The following is a 24,525-nucleotide window of genomic DNA, read 5'->3' as shown; positions in this document are numbered from 1 at the left end:
CCTGGAAACATTCCAGGTCAGGTTGGACGGGGCTTTGAGCAACCTGATCTGGTGAAAGATGTCCCTGCTCATTGCAGGGGGGGTTGGACTAGGTGATCTTTAAAGGTCCCTTCCAACCCAAACCATGCTGTGATTCTGTGATTTCCTCTGCTGCTGCAAGAACCAAGGTCTCACCTGGAACCTGGGTAAGCTGTCCAAGCCAGGAAAGTCCTCTATGTCGCCTGTGCCGATGTTGAAGCAAGCTCCGTGCCAGGGACAGCGGACTCTTCCTTTGGACAAAACCCCTAGAGCAAACATGGCAGAGCAGAGTTGGTGCTGCCCTGCAGCTGCCTCCCGTCCCTGCCTGCAGCCCGCTGAGATCGAGCTGCTGTGACCTGGCCAGGGCAGGGATGGCAGAGGCCAGGTCTCCCTCCTGCTGTCCCGGTGATGGTGGACTCCTCGGCTTCTTCACAACGTGAACACCACTGCTGAGCGAGGCTGACCTCCTGAAGGCTGCAGGGTGCTGCCCAGGGCCTCCTGCAGCGGCAGGAGCTGTGCTGCTCCACGCAGAGCAGCTTCAAAGTTCAGACCCTGCGAGCACGTCCCCATGACGCTCCTTCCTTACCCAGAGGTGTCACCTCTCCTACAGCACACAGGGCAGCTGTTGTGGACCTGGACAGTCAACAGCATCTTGGCTACTTGATGTGGAGTTCTCTTAACTTGCACGTGGGACTGGTCCAGCAATTTGGGATAGAGGGTGAACGCAGTTACCAGCTGGGATCCGTATGAGGGTTCCCATCTAAAATGCCCTCACTGACAGTGCCCTACCAGCGCCTCTGAGCACAGCTCCGAAGCTGTCTGCTCGGCCTGGAATATAATCTCGCTCTCCAGCAGGGCCTGGGGCTGCAGTCTCCAGGGTCTCGTAGTCACCTCCACAAGCCCCAGCAGCACCCGGAGCAAGCAGCGCCTCAAGCAGAGCATCACTTATTTACAGCAAGTGTGTTTCAGAACAGATCCTGACACAGCAAGGAGTCTGCACACCGCCAGGAAAGCACGGGGCATGCCCAAAGCCACAAGTTCACTCCTCGCAAATGTTTGCTCAGAGGCTGCTACCTTGGACTTTGGCTTTCCCTGCCTGAAAGAGCTGGCTCACAGTGCCGGGGCAGAGCAAACAGCTACAGTTTGGCCGCACCAGACTGGTCCTGAGCTTGCGCCTTTCCTTGCCAAGGCACAGCAGTGCCACGTCTTGTCACCCACCACACGTGGGGACGCAGGGGCAGCCCCTGCACATACTTCTGCAGCAAATCCTGTATTCCCCAGCGAGATCCCTGGGTGAGCAGCCAGTCTCAGGGATGCGGCCGCAGGTCTATGAAAGGCAGGCGGGCTCTCACCTCCGTTGCCCACCGGCGCATCGTGGGGCTCTTCTGCCCTGCTCAGCAGGCTGCTAGCCCCAGGCGAGGGGCTGAGAGCATGGCTGCCTGCACCCAGCACTGCTGCTGGGCCAGCAATGCCCAGAGGGCACTCAGCAGGATGCTCTGCTGTCTTCCCCAAGATCCCACCTCCAGCAAACTGCCCCCCACCCCCAGTTTGGGGGACGCACTTCAGCATGCAGCCGGGCCAGCACTGCCTGCTGCCATTACTGGCATTACCACTCTGGGTAGGGAACTGCCTGAAGCCCATGCTGAGAAGATGCCAGGATGCATATTTTTAAGTGCCAAGATGGGAAACCACTACACCTCATCCCACTTCAATCAATAACACCAGCAACATTTCTTTTTGCTACTGAAAGGATCCCATCAGCCCAAAGAGCTTCCTCCTTCCCCCACAAACAGGATTTTGATTTACAGGGAGCTGTGGTTTTGTGGTTTTTTTTAAGACCAAGTGGCCTGAAAAATCATAAGGTGATTTTTTTTTTCCCTTTAAGACATTTTTTTAACTACTCAGTGGCTGGGAACCAATAAACAGAACAATATGAAAAGCCCCATAAAACCAGGCTTTGCGTGGGGACAGTGAGCTGCAGCTGTTTCACACCATCCAAGAGAGGTTCAGCTCCAGCTGAAGAATGAAGCAGAAGCCAAATTTAATGGTGCCCATGCCGTTTGGTTCTTCAAAGTCACCCAAAGAAGCCCCAGCCCTGTGACCAGCAGTGGCAAGCTGGGGTCACCAGCAAACCAGACTGGCGGTGAAGTTCTGCCAGGAGGTTTCTCCACCCCCAGCTTTCTGCCCATGCCTTCCCCCAGCGAGAAGATGCGAGGATGATGCTGAGTGTGCGGCACGGCACTGCCCCATGCCCGGCAGCACAGCCGGATGAACACCGGGCTGTCTTTTGCCAACACTTCGATGCCCTTAGCCTCCTAGGATGTGATGCAGACTGACCTTTGACCAGCGGAGCCCCATAGTGGGGACACTTGTGTCCCACGGCGTGGAACTCACCACTCTCTTTGATGAGCAGAGCCTTCCCGCAGCCCAGGTCCACTTCCCGCATCCTGGGGAGGAGGAGCATGGAAAACACATGGCAGAGCATCCGCCTGGCAGCGGACGCCACCCCCTCACACTGCACCCCAGCCCTGGTCCCACCAGACTACCCCACTCCTTCAACTTGCTCTCCACCGGCTCCAGGTGACTCACAGGTGTGGGTCACTCCTGTCACCGAGCCAGCTTCGAAGATGGCTCTACTGCTCCCAGCCTGGGGCACATCCAAGCTGGGCCATTGACTGGCAGCTTCTTCATCCACCACTGTGCCAAGAGGTGGCCCAAAGCATCTCCCCAGCTGCTCGGGAAGTGGCTGGTGGTCTCCGCCCAAGTCCAGGGGGTCAGAATAAAGCCTTTCAGCACGTAGTGGGAGCAAGAAACCAAACTGGTTTTACTGCGACATCACCTCCCCTCCTGGCCCCAGCAGCTCAGCAGGTCCCTGCCAGGCTTGTGTTCACTCACTCAAAGCAAACACAACATTTCTGAGACTTGAAAACCAGGAGAGGCGATTCTGACCCTTTGCGTACTCCGGCCTTGGGGTCTGCCTCCCTGCACCGCAGAGGGTCGTGCTCTGGTCCTGGCCACATCCCAGGGTCAACAACGTGGGTCACCTTTTCCTGATAAAACCCTCAGGACAGCAGACACCTACGTGTGACCTCCTTGCTGTTTCCCTCAGCTGTTTTTGCAGAGTAGAGCTCACACAGCGACCTGCCCGCCTGCTCTGGGCTGCTGGCCCCAGCTCTGCATCGCGGAGGGGCTTTGCCTCCCTGGTGCTGCTGGCACTCAGCCCTGCATTTGCACAGGAGCCAGCTTAACCCTCGAGCCATTTCCCGGAGAGGTTCAGGTGCTCTTTGAAAGACCACAGTTGCTTGTGTGGTACCCTGGACAAAAGTGCGATTAGCACAGCAGGAATCCTTTACACACAAAGCTTTGCAATGTTTAGGCTCTCTGCGTCACACCTCCCCAGCTGCAGTCACCTGGTCCTTGACTAGCCAAGCCAGGCTGAGGCTCCAGCCACTCCTGTCCTGGCCAAAAGCATCTCTTTGCCGATCATGCACCTTGTCTGCAAAGACAGAAAGAGCTACTGAGCATCCCCATCTGCTGAATGAGTGATTAATGATGCCATTAGTGCTGGAAAGCAGCATTTTAGAAAATCCTTCCTAACTCCCTTGGCTTGACTGAGAGTTGATCTGCAGCCCTCCGGCTCAGCAGGGCTGTGCTGAGCGATACCCACCTCTGCACCGGCCGCAGTGTGGGCGCAGCGTCCCCGCATAGCGGGTGCATTTGGCCACAGCAGCTGGCTGCCCAGGTCTCCCCAGGAATGGCATGCCTCCTCCCCAGTGCCCAGCAGCACCCAGCCAGCTGTGCCCGGTTGCTCTGCGTGCTGCAGGTTGGCTGGGCACAGGTTTTGCAATGCAGCTGCAACATGAGGTTCTATTTGCAAGAGTTTCCAAGCCCTGCAGACCATATACAGAACTGGGCTGCATTTAGGCAGTTGCATTACACCGGGCAGTTGCACTATCCACTGAAATATGAGTCTTTCAACCACTCATCTTTTCCAGGAGGCTGCCCACTGCTCCTCTCTGCAGAGTCTGGAGCTTGGGATGCAGGAGGCTCCAGCGCTGAGACCCCCACTCCTCCACCTGCCCAGATCTTTGCCAAGGGGATTTCTGCAGCTTTCCAGCCACAGGGGCAGTGCAGGCTGCCCAGGCATCATTGAGTGAGACTGATGTTGCTCTGCACTGAGCAGCTGTTTACTCTCTGCTCTCTCACTATGTCTCCACCAGATCTTCATCCCAACATGTCCTGTCCTCACCTCCTTTTCTTCTCACCACTCAGGTGCTCCCTTTCCAACCAACAGCCCTGATACACCCTGTGCAATCCATGGCCCTGGGTGAGGCACTGGACCTCTTCCCAATACAATTAGCAGCAACTGCTTCCCTACAGCAGAGCCTTCCAGCTAACCATGGAGGAAAGCGGAGAGACGAGGAGTGAGCCCTCGTTTTGCAGGGAGCTGGGCGCAGAGCGCAGAGCTGCTGTTCCCTGGAAACTTCCCCTCTGCCAGCCAGAAAGCCTGTCCCCACACAACTTGATGTTTATCTGGAAATCCTGGTTGCTCCCATTGCATGAAGTGGACCATCTCTACAGCAAGCCTGGCACGTTGCATTTGGTGTATTGAGTACACCACTGTGCACACAGCAAACCCCGTGTGCTCAAGAAAGCTACTGGCCACGTGTGATCCCTGAATGCTGTTCACGCACGATAGGTCCCAGGGTCTCAGAAGAACAGGACTCACTTTGCATGCTCACTCCTCTTTGGGTAACATCCCAACTCTATCCTGTCACTTGCACCCAGGCTACAGAGACCCTTGTCCCGCTCTCTGCTTCACAGCCATGGAGCTGAGACCAGGGCTCAGTCCACCAGCACCCCTGTAACACCTTCAAACCCACCTTGGGCAAGTCTTCGTGCAGGTGCCTGCTCCACATGCATCACCTGTTCCGCTAGAGTAATGGCAAATGCTCAATTTCCTTGCCACCTCGGGTGAAAATAGCAGCAGAGCTCATCATGCCTGCCCGCGGGAGCTGTTTTGTCCCAGTAAATTGGCAGCCCCACTCCCGAGCGATGCCGCTCTGCTCCCTCTCCAAGTAGGACACTTGGCACTTGGAGGTCCTTCCGTCAGCACAAAGCGGAATAGAGCAGTACAAGTCCTACTGCATTCCTCAGCTGTGCAGTACTTCAGATAAAACCTGCAGTTAAGTGACAACCATAACTCTATCAGAAGATAAGATAAGATAGTGAAAGAGTTTACAACTTACTACCAAGGAACTGTGTGATCTGAGAGAGAATCAAAAACAAGACCTGGTGTCTTCAAGGCAGCACACAGCCACCTGCAAGGCTATCGGTCCCACACTCACTCCAGAGCGAGCGAGAGGATGATTTATGCTGCACTGCTCCCCGCTGAGCTATTTACTCAGTTGGGAATTTGTCCTGTTGCCCCACTCCGCTCCCTACTTGGGAAGCACCAGCTAAAACTCAGCTCTGGCCTGCAAAGGACCTTTGCTGAGGAGCTGAGGGAGCACTGGGGGCTGTTTTCTGTCTGCAGCTCACTGACCTCCCCCAGTTAGCCTGCTGGGAGGCTGGCTGAGTACAGCAGTGCCAGAGTTTATCCTCCAGTATCTTTTACTGGTTCTGCTGAAACCATCTTGGTACCAGAAAGATAGAAAGGGTGGGCAGAAAGAGTACCTTGTGCTTGCAGACTCCACTAACACAATGCAGAGGTGCCCGAACCTTTGTGCCAGTGCCCCGCACTGCTGCTGTGCCCATGCACACCCCTGCCCAGCACGCTCCTTGAGAGAAGCATCCCAGAAAATCCCTCTGGGTATCAGAGCGAGAAGGGACTCCTTTGGTCTGGCCTGTTGCTTACACGAGCCACGGGACCTTCTCGCAGCACCTCTGTTTTGAGCTAGACTCAGTCTGCTAGAAAAAAAGCTATTCTCTACTTAAAAGCAAGTCCGCTGCCGTACTTGGTAGCGTGTTTCAGTAGCTGAATGCACACACAGTTGAAGTGTGAGCCCACTTTCCAGATCGATACGTTTCTAGCCTTGGCTTTAGCTGAGGAGCTCCCTGCTACAGCCACCTGCAGCCAGGTATGTTCTCACAGACTGCAGCCAGCTCCCTCCTCACCTTCCCTGTGACCGGCAGAGCTCTTTGAATCTTTTCATCTACTATACTGTATGCTTTCCAGTCAACGTATCTATTGCAGCTCTATTTTCCAACATCCTTCTTGCACTGGGGCACTAAAGCAGAGCACACTCTTTTAGTAACACCCCAAACACAAAGTCAGCAGAAGCTGCCTCCGTGAACACTCGGTGTTCAGCCATTAGGCGAGGTCTTGACACTGGCACAGGACCCTCCCTGTGCAACCAGTATTTCCCAGGATAGTCTCCCCTTTTTGCTTTGCTCCAGCTTCAAGGCAATCCCGGTCACTGCCTGTGCTCTGCCCCAGGTCCCCTCTTCCCCAGCCTTGCTGTCGCTGCTCACCTGCGCAGGAGGCAGTGAGTTGCCCATCACGTGCCAGAAGCAGCCCTGCAGCCACTGTGCTTGCCTTCCAGTCCAGTGCATCTCTACTGACTCCTCACCTCCACCTCTCACTGGAGGAGGCCATTTGCCTCCAGGTCCCGATGGCCCTCCAGCACTTTTCTGAGTCAGCCACACCTCACCACGTGAAGATTTAATCCAATAGAGTCCGGTGCATCCCTTTGTAGAACGGTCTGATACGTAAATTCCCATCACAATGAAAAAAACCAGTTTATTCCTGGATGAACTTACTTAATGAGAAGAATTTATAGCCCATGAAGCCCCTTAAGTTTAGCACAAAGTTGCTTGTAGTACATGGATTATTCTAGAATATTATCACAAGCAATAGTTCAATTCAAAGCAAATAGCTGCCAGACTCCTGCTGTCCCCCACACACCTGACATCACTCCCTCACTGGAATAAAAGCTATTTCAAACTATGTTTTCTTTCATGCAAGGACAGAGCCCGCTGAGATGTTGGCCATCAGACTAACGGAACATGCTGCAGAAAAGGCACATCTACCCCAGAAAAGAAACACCAGCCTGTAAAGCACGGTGACCAGGACAGGCACTTTTCAGACTTGAGAAAACTCTTAAATCAGGGTAGTGAAACTGTACAGAGCTGAAGCGTGTTGCCATTAGCAAAAAATTTGGAAAACTGCATCCTTGGTGAAAGAGCAAATTGAAAGAGATGAGCTTGGCTAGAAGAGCAAGGCACTGCAGAAGTGATGGAGCACACGATCTGCCCCATCAGCTCCACCCACGGGCTACTCATGCTGCTTTGTAAAACTACTGAGGCTATAAATTTGTAAAAAATTGTCAGGGTTGTCTAATGCAAGCTGAGCAGAGCCTGTTGAGAAATTCTGCTACAGAACATCACATCTTTCTAAGACGAGTCCCAGGGTGGACCGTGCAGGGAACAGCAGGCCTTCTGGTTAAAAACAGTTGTCACTTGTCCGTGATGTCATTTTTTAAGACAAAAAAAAATTTTATTTTACTAAGTTAAATTATCACCTCCAGAAACTCTAAAGAACACGATAGGAGGTTAGGTTTGGTGGGTTACAAGGTCTCTCAAGTTTTACCTGCAAAAATTTTAGCCACTTACTGTCCATTCTCGAGGTCCTTCACGTGGCACACAGACGCTTCCACCACATCCTTTGGGTTGTGGTAGGGATTGCTGGCAATGGGATGCTCCTCGAGATGATAATGCCGGGCAGTCCCATTGACTTTGTAGATCAGGGGGCTGGCTTTCCCGTTGGGTGACATCTCCTCCTTGCTTCTCTCCTTCTCGGGAATCACAACTTCAATTTTCACTTCAACTGCAGGAACAAACAGAAATCTTCACTAAAACGAAGCTGGAAGTTTTGCTGCCATTCTGCCTCTCCCTCCTTCCCTGGACTTCGAAAGGGGCTGACAGACATCAGAACAGACATTTTTTGTTGGCTTGCTTGGGAAAATAAAGCATTTAATGTCAAACTCAGCTTGATTACCCGAGCCCATTATTCCACTGTTCTTTCTCCATCGGGCACCTCTGCATGCATAAAGTACATATTCTTGCAAGCAGACATTAGTCATCGGTGCAAAACAACCCCTCAGTCACAGTTCCTGTCCTGTTTAGTGGAAAACAGCTTCAGGCAGCTAAATGTGAGGCATGCCAAGGCCTCTAGGGCTCTGACTTCAAAAAACCCTTTAATTGTTTGTAGATAACATTAATTGAAAGAGAAAGCCAACACTGCATGGTGTATAAAGCTGCTTCATTAGATGGAGACCAATTAATAAGGAACTAGAAATATCCAAAACTATTTCTGCATGAGGTTTTCAGCGTAGAGTGAATCTTCAGCATTAAGTGAGTAAGTAGAGTGAATCCTTCAGCAAGGATTGTCCGTTTTACTTCGGTGTACACCATTGAACAGGTTTGACAATAAAAGCATCCCTGGCCTGGGGACCAGGGGACCCAGGGACACGCGGGAGCTGCTTGTGCCAGCGCAGCGCATCCCCCCGGCCATCAGAGGGGACACCGGAGCCAGCGGGTCCCCTCAGCCCCGCCACCGCTCTGGGTGCTGTCGCCAGGGCAGTGATGGAGCAAGGCAGCCCTTGGCACGGCACAGCGGGGCACTGCCCCTCCGTCCCCCCCTGCCCTCCTGCTGCCTCGACCAGGATGTGCTGCCTGTCCTCCCCTCCCCATGCAGGGACGGAGGGGGAGCACAGGGGCTCTCCTCGGCCACCCAAGTGAAGACGTGCAGATGTTCATCCGAGCTCCCCGAAGGGCAGCGCTCACCCAGCCTCGCCGTGCACCCACCCAGCCGCACCCCCACCCACGACCCGTGCCCAGGGGGAGCAGGCTGGACGCAGGAGCATCAGAGGAAGCCAGTCATGAGCTCTCACATCACAGAGCGAAAAACATCACTTTAGCTCCTAGGGACTTCATAAAACTAAAGCCGTTAATATTTATAATAAACCCCAGGGGAGTTCTATAGTGAACCAGGGGGTAAGTGCCAGAGACTGAAGAAGTGTCTCAGGCAAATGGGAGATTGATGAGCTTTGCCCGTCTTATAAATGTCATGTCAGGAAAAGCTGTGCAGAAGATAAAAGTTAAAGCTCACAACCCAAACAGGTTAAGGAAAGGCAAAGAGAGGGGAACAATGTGCCCCAGAAGAGCAGGACGAGCCCTGCAGCAAGAGAAGGGCGCTGGGTCTTCCCAGCTTCATCTGCTGCCCCACGCCATTTATTGCAAATCCATTGAGAGGACGAGGGAAGAAAAGGTCAGGGGGAAGGTCGTTCATTTAGGAAGGGAGAAAAGCAAGTGGCCATGGCCATCTGGAGGCAGGCAGTTGTTTCAAGAGTCCTGCAAGTTTCTGCTTTTTGTGCCAGCTCAGCAGAGCAGGGGATGGGGCAGCTTTTCGCCAAAGTGCCAAATCCTCGCCCTCACCAGGGGCAGGATTCACCGGGGGCTCTGACAGACAGATCCAGTAAAGCAATTTTCTGTGTATCCATGCTGAACCAACAGAAAATGTGAACTTCTGTTGCATCATTGCAGCTGCCAGCTGCAAGAGTTACTGCAAACTAATAGGCCCAGCACCATGCATTAAAAAAAAAAATGTTGCTATGAGCAAATTTGTTCCTGGAGCTCTACAGAAGCAGCCCAGCTCCCTGCAGGTACCCAGCAAAGAGGCCGCTTTCCATAAGCACTGTTTTCCTATGGCATTCGGAAAAGCAGACACAGATTTTCCAGGACAGAGTTAGGAAATATAATGAGCATCCATTTATGCCAGTCCCTGTGAAATACTGTCAGTCAAAGAAACAGGAGGATCATTTAATACGATTACGCAGTCGATCAGGCATTTATCTGGAGCGAACGTGGCTGTGCATCCTCGCAGCCAGACCCCGGAGCCGGTCAGCATGCTGCTGCTGCTGCCGCCGACTGCGGTGCAGGATGAGACGGGGCTGGCACTGGCGAAGCCGGCAGCTCCGAGCCCAACGGTGACGTTGATGCCGGTGAATTCACCCTGCAGGGAACAACCCCCACCTCTCACCTGGCCCGATGCCCCAGAGCTTTGTTTTCCAAACTACATTTGGGCCAGGTGAGCACCCAGAGAGCTCGCTGATCCACGGGCCTATGAACCTGTGGGGATGAAGATGGAAATTTAGCTCTGAGCTCTTCACTCCTTTCTCGGTCAGAAAAACATATGCAAAAAGCAGCAGGTCTCTGGAACCCGTACGTGACAGCGTTCCCAGCCGTCCCTGCTCAGCACTCACCAACACTGCTCAACAAATGTCCAGAGAAAAAGAAAAAGAGGTATAAAGTCTTAACCCCTCCCATTTCAGGCCCCACACTTGACCACTTGCCTCTGTGGGGGGCAACTCCCACTCACCTCTCCCCGACCCTTTATCCCCCCTTCTTCTCCTCCTCCTCCTCCTTGTCCCCCCCGACCCCGCATGGGGTGTCCCTCTGGCCAGAGACCTGCATTCCTGAGGGATGATCCCTCCAGGAATCTGGGGCTCAGCGGCACCTGAGCTGATCCAGCAAACTGTTTCAATTGCCATCAGGGAAAATGACATTTAAATGAAATATTTATAAACCCAAGTCTAATTCTGAAATCCGATCGGCACAGCGTGGCTGGGTCCAGCGTGCTCCATCCCTTTGACAGTCATTTTCTATAACTGCTAGAATAGGTTCCGGACCTTAAAGCAAACCGTTTGGAAAGTTTTAGGCACGTGCCTACAAATCTGTGCGGTCGCCGACTCCTCGGGGACCGGCCAAGGCCACCGCTGTCACACAGCAGCACTGCCCCGGCCACGGCCGGTGGGAAGAAGGGTGACAGCTGTAGCTTCCAGGGCAGAGCAACTGCTGCTCTCCGAGCATGTATATGTATGCATCTAGAGAGATAGATAGAGATATGCCTGCTTGCCCTGCACCACCAGCATCACTTACATACATATATATCTCTGTGTGTATGTGGTTTTGTGTGTTCATGTACGTTTTTATGTATTTTTTATCTATATATATATACACACACACATATATATGAAGGACCAGGAGTCCAGGGCTGGAAATATTTTATAAGAATATACAAAAAAGCAGATGAAACAGCTGAGCATTAGCAGGTGCTAATACCACACATCCACATACACCTCAGCACTGCCAGCTCTTCGTATTCAAAAATCCTGAGTCAGCTCTCCAAAATCATAGAATTGCTTAAAATACGGACTCTTGTCAAGACTATATATTCTGACCCAACTTTTTTTTTTTCCCCTCCCAGGTTTTCAGCGTTTAGGTCAGAGCGCTGCTGGGACCCCTGCGCGCACACCCAGGAAACACGTCCCAACCCCATTTATCACAGTTGGCTCGGGTTTTTTTTCACACTGCGGCCACGATGCTCTTGGGCTTCGCCTCATGTCATTAAGACCTGGCAGTCAGTCATTAATACCTCATTACATCTCCCATAAATTTATTCCTTCTCCATCACTATTCACAGCCTTGTGGGACAAGTCAAAGCCTCTGCCTGCTTTTAGGCAGGTACCTGAGACACGAGGCTGGAAATGTTGGCATCGACCCCTGGGCAGGGTGCTGGCAGGGGGAGGGTGGCTAGGCTGCAGTGCAGGGCCACGGTCCTTATTTTAAAAAATTAGGGCAATGAAATGACCCAAGACTTCTTTACGACAGGATTAGGTTCCCAGTACGGCTCAGTGCCCTTCTAGAGGCTAAATTTAAACTATGGGTATCAGGCCATTTAAAGTATGATACTTAAAACGGTAGAAACAAGGAAAATACTACATTAATACAGCAGTGCAGGGGAAGAGAGAACTGGCATTAGCCAAGAGTTGGCTTGAATCTGGGGGAGTCTGGATAAGATGAAGATGCCTGGCCACAGGGGATGGAGGAGCTGGGCCGGCAGAGGGGAGAGCTGTGTGTCTGCCTTCCCCAACCGCAAAACCCTGCGATGCTCAGGGTTTGCTGCTTGGGGCTGCAGGCACAGGGCAAACGAGCACTGAGGGCAGGGAACAGCCTTGTACTGGCTGTACGGTGCCGACAGCTCTGAGAGCAGTGGAAACCAGAAAAGCATCAAGGGTAGTGATGATGGAGGGACCAGCAGGGTACGGTGGGGCACAGCCAGAAAGCCCAGTTTACCCCAGCAGGGTTTATTTTCCCACAGCCAGCATGGAGTAAATCCACCGCCACGGGACATGTTTGGGGTCTCGCTCTGCCCTGCAAGAGCTGCGCTCTCCAGGCATCCCCCGGGCTCGCCTGTGCTGCCTCTTAACTGCAAACCTCAATGACAACTACTTTAGGTGGTCTCAAAGAGACTCCAAACCATTTCTATTAAAAATGACAGAGCTAACAACAAAACCATCATGTCAAACGTGCCGGCTCTACCCTCCCTCTCCAGATGCCCTGTTCAGCAAACGCCACGCTCCCAAAAACCAGGAGGTAGGACTTGCCAGCCAAGCTTGGGGGCACCCTCAGAGCCAAGCTCAGAAGGACACACAGCCCACGGCACCCCCTCCAGCAGCGTGCAGCATCCCTGCGAAGGGGATGTGTTCCCTGCTCAGAGCCAAATGCATCCTCTGTGCGAGGGCAAAGCTCACCCGCAGACACGCCGTGCTGCGCCGGAGCTGCTGCCCTGCCCCACCATCAAGCGCTGAGCCCAGCAGAGAGTGCGAAGAAAAATAATCACAGCTTTATAGGTTTTGCAAGCCGCTCTCCCACGCCTGGTGCAGAGACGATGCTGCTACAGCTCACACCGAGCAGTCGCTGGCGCACGATGGTTCCCTTTACCCGTCATCCTGACCCGGCTGCCTCTCCTGGAGCGGGTGCTGGGATCCCACGCAGACTGCCAGCTGGCAGCTCATCGCATATGCATCACGCACCCGGAGAAAAACCGGAGAAAAAAAAATTATGCAGAGATTGAGAACTGGGCCTTCAGAAGAGGCTCCGGCGTCACGGGATTGCAGCACGAGAGATAACAGAAGATCACTTCGCTGCTTGAACATAAGCTCTTAATTAAACATTTAAATATCAGGATGGGGTCGGGCGCTGCAGCAGCAGCAGCCAGACTTCGGGGCTGGCCTCCGGTACAGCCAGCGTAGTTGTTTACTTTTGCAGGACTCCACTCCCCAACGCTCTTGTACCAGTGATCTGCTCATCAAAAGGTCTTCCTGGCACACAGCAACGTGTGTGCAATGTCAAGGTTATCTCGAGAAATGCTGAGCGTGCTCAGGGGCACTGAGGGTCTCTCTTGGAGAGAAGATGGAGCAGATAAGGACCTCGTATACATCTTTCAAAAGTGTCTAAATAAATTCTGTGGATTTCAGGCTGCATCTGAAATATTCCCTTCAGGTCAAACAGCACTGATGGAGAAAATAGCTCTGTTCTGTCCCTGCATGATTTGCTTCTCATTCGTACAGGTAATAAGTGGATTTTTAGAAATAGGAAAGTCCACTACTTAGCTTTGATGGTGCACAGTTCCCGCAAGAAATGGGAATGACAAATATCATAAAAAGGCTGTGAAACCTCTTTGCCAGAACAATTGGTATCTGCAAATGCATCTGTTTACCTCACTGCATTTGCAGGTTTTATAACCACCGAGGTGAAGCACCGCAGTCAGTGGTGTGCTAACCAGGGGCTGGGGAAAGGCTTGTCAAAAGCCTTTGAAGACTGCTAATCAAAACCAGAGCTGCAGAGAGCGCGTTACATTACAGGATGGCATTTTCAGTCATTTGGCCCTGCTATGCAAATACAGCTCTACATGAAAATCTGCAGTTCAGGAAATATGCCTGCAGAGCGCTTTTGTTCCACCACCAGTCCAAGATTAAACACAATTTTGCTGATGGTATACAAAATAAAGTGGAACTGCCAGCAGAGTTTGTTACAAGTTTAGTCAACAAAGGCATTTAATCCTGGATGCGTTTTCACTCCTTAAACATGTCAAGGAAGGATATGAACAGCGTGGGTTTTCACGAAAGAAAACTTACAGTTCACAGGGTCCAATGCCATATTACCTTGGCACTGCAATGACCTGTAAAATAATCACAGTATAGGTCACGGGCAGAAAACCACTTCTATTTTCTCCTTGTGCCTTGCAAAGCAAAGGCAGAGGACCTCACTCAGTGGATGCTCAGTCGCGCCTCTGACCTTTCGAGTCCTTCAACCTGAAATCCCCACTGCCTGAGGCAATGAAGACAAATTGCCAATAAAAGGTCCCCAAAAGTCATTTTTCCACCCACAAAGGCTACGTGTGGATGCTGACTGATCTGATAGATCAGCACGACTATCTGATTCCCCCTGCCCTTGGGCACAAGCAGGTAACAAGGACAGGGCTGTCCTTCAGCTCCCTCTTAGGTGGCCAAAAAAACCCTGCAGGATGGGAGCTCTCCTCGAAGGCAGCTTCAGCAACGCCGACTGCACCAGCATCGGTCCCTGGGGACCAGCGCTGGGGCGATGCGGGTGCTGCTGGGTATGATGAGCCTGGGCAACCATGTGGTGCCTGCTCATGCCCACGCTGCCAGCAGGGGCTCAGGACAAGGCTTAACGTTGACACTTCCACACCAGACCTCCCTCGACCAGCCAGTTCACCTACACAGCCTGCACCGCAGCCCCTTCCTCTCCTACGTACGCCCACCTTCGCCAAACCGCAAAGAGCAGGGAGCCCATCCAGCCCAGCCGCGGCAGGAGCGTGCATGGCAAGGGGAACATCCTTGATGTCCAGGTGCCTACAGCTGCTTTCCCCACTGGAGGCAGCACACATGGACAAGCTTCGCCAAGAAAATAAAATCCAGAGAGTGGAGCAGCCCCAGGACCTAGCCTGGGTGGTGGGACTGAGAAAGCACCAAGAAATCAAGCAGTAGGTGGTCCTGCTCCTTCCCTGGTCATTCCGTTCCAGCAGGGACAAAATTAAGGGCTGGCCAGTGAGAGGCAAAGCCGCAGCAGCAAGGAAAGTGCTGGAGCCACGCACGTCTGTGTGGGGACGGCTGTCACACAAGCCCACCCTGGGGCACGAGGTGGGCAGTTCTGCGGGAAGGCAGAAGCAGGGAGGGTGGTGGGGGTACGAGGAGACAGGACGGGGAAGAGCTGGCAGCGGGTGTTTGGATGGGGTTGCAGAGTGCGGGCTGAGCTCTCCTCCCGCCCGCCCCCTGGCACCGCTGCAGCCCCCGCACAGCTCCCCGCCTGGGAGCGAGAGCGCCGAGGAATTTGGGGGGATTAATGGGCCGGTAATCCTCCCTGCGGGAGCCGAGAATTAACATTCCCCCAGCCAGCGTCTGCCACCGCTGACCTACTTCTCCCCACGGGGATGGCGGGATGGCAGTCACCTGGTTTGGGCTTGGAGAAGCATCCTCCCATGGCGCCGGCCAGGACAGGCAGCGGGGACGGGGACAGCGGGCAAGTCAGCGAGGGCGCGGGCACATCCTCGCATGATAAACCACCTGCTCGCGCCGTCCCGGGCTCCAGGCGTCGTTCACAACCTGCATTGGGTAGAAAAACTCCGTGAGAAGCGGTACCGGCAGGGAACGCGGGTGCTGCAGGGAGGGGAAGGAAAGCCGGCGAGCAGCGCTGCTGCCTGCGCCAACACCTGCAGGCAGGAGCCAGGCAGCACGAGCACAACGGGGCATGGAGCACGGCGGCAAGTCGCACCGAGCCCCACGCACTCCCAGCGACCCAAGTGACAAGGGGAAAACATGACGCTGAGGTCACCATGCTGGGAGTCGCCGGTAAATTCAGTTATGAAGTTTATAAATTCAATCATCCTTTTAAAGTTTAAAATTACAAAACCCCTCGTATCATTTATGTTCAGACTGCAATAACTTTCCAAGCCCTGCCTTTGGGAATTAAATCTCTAAGCACATAGGTCACAGCCCAAATACAATGATTAAACCATAAATACATTTCAGTCAGGTTTTTTTCTTTTATTATTAGGTGATGGAAAAAAGAAATCAACTTTATTGCCCAGTCCTGCATGTTCCCCCTTGCCAGTAATGCTCATTCCTGCAGAAATCTCATTCGCTTTGGAACAATTATTTATTTGAGAAAGGGTTTTCAATATCAGGCCATTTTGCACCAAACCCCGATTTTTTATACTATTAAGACAAGATTTTTTTATGTTTAAGTGGGACAGGCAAACAGTCCACTTCAAGTTGTGTTTATCTCATTAGCTTTGACTGATAGTGCTCTCAGATTTGGTACAGACTGAGAACTAGGACAAACCTTTTCGGTTACATTCCTTGACTGAAAACAGCAAAGTTTCATACAACACAACTGGCAATAAAATGGAACATTTAATTAATTTTACCCATTCATACCTGTACTTGAACTGTGGTTCAAGTGGTTTTGCTGTGGTTTTGCTATATATTTTTCACAAAGCTTTCCGATCTGGGCAGGAAGTTAAAACCGTTTCCAAAGGATATTTAAACACAGGCAAAGTAGGCTTTTCTGCAGCTTAGAAAGTGCCTCAAGATATTTCCGATGAGAAGAAGATACAGAAGTGCCAGCAGACAGATGCCAAGCACTGCAATTTCTCCCCTTTACTTAAGCACCAACTCAAAATATCCGGACGTATCCCTCCGTTTTCAGCTATATCCCTCCAAAACATGTACACTCCTTCCTGCACACCTTCAAACTCCCCTTCTGCCGTGCATGCCATGACCTCCACCAAGTCCCAGGTGCATTGCAGGAGCACCTTCAAAGCCTGAAGCATGCTGAATAAGTAATCCAGGCTACAGAGGATCAAGAGACCGGTGCCTTGCCATGTGGTGCAAGCGACATGTGCTATTTGATAATGGGCACTGAGGGGTACCAGTTTGGGACAGACTATTAACAGGACAAAAAACACACAAGCTTGCCTGCAGACTACAAAGAGCGATCAGATGTGCATGGAGCCACCGAACAAGCTCATTTGCAAAGGGGGAACATTAAATGGAGCAGGAAAGAGCCAAGAGCTCGTCTTGCCAGAGCAAGAGCATCCAAGGAAAGCAGCACGCCAATATTTATGCAAGAGCAAGTGCAAAAAAATGCCATGTAAGAAGGTGCACAAATGCAGAGGAGGATTTGGGAGCGCCAGGGAAAAACGCAGCGGAGAAGTCACATGCAGTAACTGCTGTATGGCTCTTTGCCAAAACTGGTAGGAAGAAAGGGAAAATGGCTTTGTATCAGAGAAACAGAGTCTCAAGTCATTGATGTATCAGTGATACAGGACAATAACTTAGTATAAAACATATAATAAAATACCATGCAAAGGCTGGCAAAAGAGGAGGCGGGAGGTGAGTGCCAAAGAGGAGTAGGTGATGGGGGATGAGGTGGGGGACATCCAGGACATCCTCAGTGTCAAGCCAGAAGGGAAGGTAAAACTGCTCAACCTAAAGTGAGCTCATACCAAAACGAGATGCCGCTGTGAGCAGAACGCGCCAATGAGACAACGTGAGCCACACAAAGGAGAGCAAAGAAAGCTGAAATGAAGATACTGTCACCTACACAGAGGCTGGGCTTTCTTCTGGAAGGCAACCAGCCTCCTCTGAGGTCCGCGATAGCTGATTCCCACAGCCGACTCACGAGCAAACCAAATCCCCTGCTAACCCGGAGCAGCCATCTGCTGTGGATGTCCTGCAGCAGAAAGTGGACGCTGTGCTGGCAGGACAGGGCTACGCTCCAGGCAGGCAGTGCCCAGGCAGCATCGGAGCAAGCCCTCGGGATGCTGCGCACATGGGGGAGCACAGCGGGGACCCCCAACCACCCGGGCAGGCGGTGCAGTGGATGGCAGAAGGGTGGCTCCTGAATGTGCCTCACCAGAGGATGCCTCGATCTTCTCCAAACCCCCCAGAGATGCTGATGCGCAGTGCGATGGCCGTGGGACTGGTTTCCAGCTCGTCTGGCTGGTTTTACGAGAGACTTTGGGGGATGTCAGAGGTCCTGTCCCTGAGCATCAGCCATTTGTCTGAGATGCCTTTGCTTTGTTTGGACCTTAAAGATGGCAATCTGAAGCCATCCCCTCAGGCCCAACTTCACATCTCCTAATTTCCCCACGGATGGTCCCCCTGGGCCCTTCGGAGGCACAGGCTGTGCTCCGCTGACTGAGCTACCCACAACCTCCTAGAGCAGGTCAGAGCAGAGCACAGTGCACATCTCTGGGTGTCCATCCTGCACTCCTGGAGTTAACCAAGCAAAAGCAAAATGGTTCTTAGCAGGATTTCAGCTGACACTTCTGGAGGAGAAGCTGTCTGGCTGCCCACAGCAGCTCAGTCCCAGCAAGCACACAGAGATGTTTCAGAAAGTCACCTGAGACCCAGCTGGTTGCAGAAAGGCACCAGCCTGCCCTGTCAGACCAACTCATGAGACACAACGGGATCGTGTCACTGCTAGCGCATCCAGAGGTACCGATCCGGAGCTGGATCCTGCAGGAGCCATGACCCAAATCTCCTCTCTGTTAGGAAAGGGAAATAAGCTCATATACAACGCCACGTAACTGAACCCAGGATCATCCGTAAAACCTTGCTAGCTCTTGAAGGGTAATGCACTGACCTACACAAGGTCAGGCAGCTGATGTCCATGCCTCAGTAAACCAGTTCATAATCTGTTCCCTGACAAAACAACGCTCTGTGCTTCACAGCTGTACAAGAACACCTTCAGCATCTGCTCGAAGAGGGCAACAAGGAGTGGGTTATCAAAATATGAGGCAACTGTTGTGGTGCTGAGGAACATACTACCCCACCTCTAAAAACTCCAGTGTGAATGGGGAACCAGCCCTGCAACAGGCTGTCTGCAAAACAGGACTCCAGCGTCACCCTCAGAGAGCCTGAGAGCACACCACCAGAGAAACCACCTTGCTCCCAAACAGAAGAAACATGGAAAATAATCCAACAGGAGAAATGTAGAAAACAATCCAGTGCTACCAAGCCCAAGCACTTCCACTGCACGGCAGTAAAACTGCAATATTGCAACATCAAGTTTTCACTGCAGGTAAGGGATATAAAACCAGAAGAAGGACCACGCAGCTCAGCCCAGATGTCCACCTCTGACAGTGGCCAACAGCACTTAGGTGCCACGAGCAGGCAAGAACAAGGCAGGCATACGGTGACACTTTAGCCCACGTTTCCTGCCAGGTTCAGGCAACCCATGCACAGATCAGGATCCAGAGCTTGCACCATTTTTGAGAGACGGCGCAGTACTGACAGTGCTATTATTAGCACTGTATTTACCTCTCTGCTCGCTGCTGAGCCCCAGGCTCCTATTTTAATTGAATTCTCTGCTGTGACTCCAAAATCTTTTCCAAGGGGTAATGTGGTAAGTATGTAAGTATATAGTACGCTGTAGGTATAATTAGTATTTTTCCTCTGAGCATTAGTTTGTGTTTATTGAAAGAGTGTCATTTTATCACCTGGCTACCAAGGTCCAGCTGCAACATTTCACAGTCAGCATCTGTTTTGCTGCTGTGAATAATTCTGTATTGCCTGCCTAGAAATCGGGCACATGCCTGAGCACTGAGCCATGCTCAGTGACATGGGCATCTCCCAGACATACCAGTTTGCAATCCAGGCTAGCTCCAGCTGGGGATGTCAGCTGGAGACCTCTCCATGTGGAGCACTGAGCACGGACACACTCATGACACTGTTCAGGGGGTCTCCTCAGCCATGATTCATGGCTGTGGAAGGGGGCCCTGGTGCACATGGACACCAGCTGCCCCTGTGGCCTCTCCTGGCTCCTCCAGATCCCCTCGTTGAGCTTCGGCCTGCGCCCTCACCTTTTTACGGACGTCGTCCTGACCCAAGTTGCCCCTTGCCTGCTGGCCCTGGCCAAGGCAGCCCTGGGTGCCACCAGAGGGAGAAGGGGGGAGAGGGGGCTGCTTCTCATCCCCTCCCCACTTGCCCAGCACAAATCCCCACTCCTGGCCCATTGCTCTCCCCCCCCTGGCCCGACTCTCTTGAGAGGGGGGTCCTGCCACCTCCCAGAGCAGCTCTGTCCCCTCCCCACCCCACTGAACCCCTCCTCTCAAGCCCTGGCCCCACATCTCGCCTCCCCTCCCTACATCTTCTCCCATCTCCTCTCCTCAGTGATGTGGGGGCTCCCAGTGTTAGCAAGAAGACTGACGTGATCTCCTCACACAAGGGGCTGGTGGGTGCGAGGCCAGAGAAGGCAGGGGCTGTGGTGCCGACCCACGGCTTGCTCCCAGAGAAGGGAGCCTGCGCTGGGGCTGGACCACAGGCCCACGGGGCCTGAGGATGGAGGAGCCAAAGATGCTAGAGCAGCTGCCAGCTCCTGAGAATCCTCGTTGTGGCTACCAGAACAAGAAACTTCTCGACCTCTGGGTCTTACAATCCCACATCCTCAAGGCTTTGCAGGGGCACAGCCCCTGGTCCTCCCCCAAGTGGTCCTCCCCCAACTGGTCCTCCTCCACTGCCCTATCCTCCTCTTGGGCCAGACTCAAGCCAGCCCTGGGGCTGCTGGGGACACAGTTCAGGTTCCCAAGGTCCTTAGACCCTTAGGGTCAAGCATATGACCATTAGTCCAAGTTAACCAGACAACGATGGGAGCATCCTGCCACCACCAGCAACCTCCAGTCTCCCAGGCAGTTCAGGATCATGTGCTCAGCCAGCCTTCCTCCTCTCTTGATTTCTGCTGGGGACAGGTTCACCAGGCACCACTGCCTGGACTTGCTCCCTCCCACAGCTGGAAACGCCTGCATGATCTCTGCCATGGCTCCAGCAAACCAAGCTCCAAGGCCTGCATGCTGGCAGGGATCAGCAGGCTTGTCCTCTCCCCACAGATCTCCACCACAGTTGAACTCTCTGCTTTCTTTGCAGTGCTCTGCAGGAGGCTCTGGAGGAAACCTGGGGGGAGCCCAAAGAGGAAAGCTGGGAGAGCACCTGGAAGATCTTTGAGGAGGTTACTGAGGAGCCACTGGAATTCACGGTGACCAAGTGCAACATCTGGGACCTGCTCTGTTCCCAAGGACACGACTTCTGTCTCTTCATTGACACCACCAGTCTGGAGCAAAAGGGCTGCATGTTCATGGAAAGCCAAGGTCCGCACGAGTGAGGATGAGGAAGATGTCTTCTAGGACACACACCAGGATCTCAAAGCAGAGGTCAGCAAGAGATACCTCCTAAGGAAGCCGTTCCCTCAGGACGAGGAAGAGAGCTTCCCCAAGGTCGAGGAAGAACTTCTCAGTTTGGAGGACTGAAGAAAACCGCAATGGAGAATGCAGGCAGCGCGGGCCCCTGGGATGCCTGTTTCCCAAGAAGAGTGGGATAAAGGGCCTACCAAAGAGACGTGACACCACTCGGCAGCTTTTAACGCAGGGAGGGCGATATGGCAGCCCCAATGCAGTCGTGGTCGTGACCACGCTGGCCTTCATTTCCCATCAGGATGGCACCTCTTGTTCTGCACCTTCTGCCCAGGCAGCTCCATGTCACTCCTCTGCCATTCAAAGGTCTCGTCCTCGCTGTGCACGGTGCATGTCCAGCATTCACCCCAAGGGCACCAAGACACTTGGGAGAGGTTGGGAGGTTGATGGCAGCCTCACGTGCCCACGGCAGGAGGTCCCGCAGCCGTTAATAACAGGCATCACAGTCTGCACTTCAGCCTTGCAGGCAAGAGGCTGAGTCCCACGCCTGAGAGCACTGCACTGAAGAGCTATTGTGTAGCCACAGGATCATGGAAGAATTTAGGCTGGAAGAGGTCTCTGGTGGTCATCTGATCCAATTCCAGCCCTGAGCAGGGCGAGATACCAACCTGGATCTCACCTTAATCCTGCTTTAAGCTTTGGAGAATGGACCCAATGCCATCCGTGACATGAGAAGACCCACTAACACCTGGGGGTCCCCAAGCGTACCACACCTTTTCAGATGGGTGTCAGTGGAAAAGGCTGAGACTCAATGGTCTACAAAGAACAAGAAAATCCATTCTTGGCAGTTGGAGACCACGCCAGAGCTCCCCATCCACACCTCTTCCATTGCCAGATGCAGCACCCATTAGAAATGGGAAGTGGAGATGTTCAAAGATGTTCATTCTCTCAACACTTTGGAGCATCCAGTGGTCTCCTGCAGGGACTGGGAATGACATCTTTTCTCCCAGGCCTATCACTTCTGGAGTATTTTGCCATGCTTGGAAGCCCCTGAGATGCCTCAGGGAAGAGAGGGAAGAGGCTGGGCAGTACTGGTGTCCCCTGGAGCCATGGCAGCCCCGGGGAGCCAGGCAGCAAGTCTTGCTCACATGCTCAGGAACAGCCGGCCGCCAGTTCTGGGGTCAGGAAGGAGTTTTTTCCCCCGGGCAGATTGGCACAGGTCCCGGGGTTTTTTTCGCCTTCCTCTGCAGCATCGAGCACGGCCCCTTGCCAGGGCTCCTCGGGGCCTTTTCTGGCCAGCGATTCCCTGCTCTTGCAGGACCAGGAGTCCAGCTGTGTCCGTGATCTCTCCGCCTCTATTCCCTGTGGCAGCTTTGTTTTTCTAGTTTTCAGCCATTTGTAGCATAGGTCTTCTAAGGCAATGTCATACAGCTCCATGCTCAACAGGAGCTGCTGTTCTTTAACTGCCCCTGCATACAATAAAATTTTCTTCTTTTTGTATCTCGGTTCTGTTGCCTGCAAACATATGCCTATTTCTGCCTCAAGAATTTTGTCCTTCAGAAGCATTATCAGTTACTGTAGACAATTTTTTGACTCACAGCGATGTTATCACCATTTGAGGAACTCAGCACTTTCTTCTCGGGACATCCTTCGTGGATGTCTCTGAAGAGTCCATGTCAGAGCATGTCAGAGTCATTTCTTTCCTGCTCAGTATAAGGACACCTAAAATGAGTCTCACCAACACCCTTGTGCTCTGCACGCTTAGATCTCACCAGCTGCCACCACACACCTAGGTCTGAGAGAAGGCCCTATGGCCAGGAGAAGAAAGTCAATGGAGGCATCTGTACTCGGGATACCATCCCAACAGACACTGGAGTTTTAGGAAGGTCCCTGATGTCTATCAGTAATGGCATTTATCTACCGCACTTACTGCTCAGGTGAGAGATTCTGGCCAGTTGTCGCACACGGTTGGTTTTCCATCTGAACTCTTTATTCTGGACAGAATCGATCTTCAAAAACAAGAAACCAAAACTTTCCTGTCTATAAGCCTGGACACGCGCTGCCCCACGCTCCTCGGTTCCTCACCTACCAGCATGCAATGCCACGCATGCCAGGCACGCCAGGGAACAGAGGACACACGGCAGCTCCACATCTCCTGGAAGGCTTGCTTGCCTGCAAACAGCCTTGCCTGCTCTGCAGAGCAAGGAGGACCGCATGCCTTTTCCAGCCGCTGAGATCTGGCTCCGCAGGCTGCGCCCCCCGAGCAGGAGCACAAGAGGAGGGGGCGGCTGGAGGCTCAGAGCATCTGGTGGCACTCTCCATACTTGCAGGGAAGAGCTGGCTCTGACTCTGGTCCCCGCTGTGGAAAAAAACAACCCCTGATCTCAAACCGTACCCTATCTACCGCAGAGCTGCCTCCTTGCCAATTCTCCGTACATGCAAAATATTGTCTTTAACACAAGGCCCAGCGGGAACCGTGGAGCAGTCCCAGCAGCAGACCCGTTTCGGACACACCCTACAAACAAAGTGAAGCACAGACCCCACCACAGCCTCTCCGGCGCGTCCCGCAAAGCACAGCCCGTCCCGTGGGGCAGCCCGGGCTCTGGTCCTTGGGCGCAGGGCACCTCCCCTGCCCGCTGAGTCCTGAACTTCACTGGGACCCACAGCCCTTGTTTCCCACCCACCTCCTCACCCCATGCGATGGCACCCAGCAGCGGATCCCGTCTCCAAGCCCCACCATCGCACCACACATCGCCCTGTGTCACTCCATCCCAGCCAGCACACACCACCCTGACCCACCACATACCCCCCCCCGCGCTACCAGCCCCCACGCACCAGACTCACACTCCTGGTGTCCTCCTAAGACAAGGGCTGCCCATTTCTCTTACTTTTCTGGGGATTTGCTCTAGTTCAACTCCCACGGTGATTACCAGAACTACGCGGTGGGCCACCACCCTCCACCAGGTCCTCCCACGCCTGGCGCAGCAATGTTAGAAAGATTTAAGAGTGGTGACTCCACGCCCCCCTGTCCCTGATGAGTACACCCAGACTGTCCTCCTCCGTCATCTCCTGAAGGTCAGCTCCTGTTTCACTCTTGGTCCCCCCGTGCACAGCCTCATGCCCCACTCCTCCTCCGTCTCTGCTCGATGGGGCAACTCCAGCCACCGGTGATGCTTCTCACCCCCGCCTCCTCAGCAAGTTTCAGCAGCATCTGCTGCTTTGTGGGCAGAGGCCATTAATAAAAATATATAAGGTTGATCCCAAGAGTCCCTGCAGCCCACCAGCCAGCATGCCTGCTTCTGCTCCAGTACCCTCCTGGCCCCCCGGAACCCTGGCATGACCCCCAGTACCTCTGCCATGCCCCCCCAGCCCTGCCAGGGACCAGGCTCCCGCAGCTGACCTCCTTCCCTCCCCAAAAACAGCCAATCTCCATGGGCCACTGGTTTGGA

The 24,525-nt window shown here is 53.3% G+C and overlaps 1 protein-coding gene across 3 annotated transcripts in view; it reads right to left on the bottom strand.

Annotated features, from left to right (window-relative positions):
- Positions 1–15,373, bottom strand: part of AIFM3 (apoptosis inducing factor mitochondria associated 3) — a 38,339-nt gene extending 22,966 nt beyond the window's left edge. For 2 of the 3 annotated variants that reach the window (XM_050906426.1, XM_050906424.1), the window contains exons 1-4: positions 15,336–15,373; positions 7,633–7,846; positions 2,356–2,465; positions 175–284 (exon numbers count right to left, since the gene is read on the bottom strand). In XM_050906426.1, coding sequence (XP_050762383.1) covers positions 175–284; positions 2,356–2,465; positions 7,633–7,846; positions 15,336–15,366 — 465 coding nt within the window. In that variant the 5' untranslated portion in view covers positions 15,367–15,373. Of the gene's footprint in view, positions 1–174; positions 285–2,355; positions 2,466–7,632; positions 7,856–15,326 lie in introns of all 3 variants that reach the window. The other variant, XM_050906425.1, reaches the window with a different exon arrangement.
- Between the last annotated feature and the right edge of the window lie 9,152 nt (positions 15,374–24,525).

This window comes from Gymnogyps californianus, chromosome 16 (assembly GCF_018139145.2).
Source record: "Gymnogyps californianus isolate 813 chromosome 16, ASM1813914v2, whole genome shotgun sequence".
NCBI lineage: Eukaryota > Metazoa > Chordata > Aves > Accipitriformes > Cathartidae > Gymnogyps > Gymnogyps californianus.
This window is presented reverse-complemented; position numbering and strand designations above follow the sequence as displayed.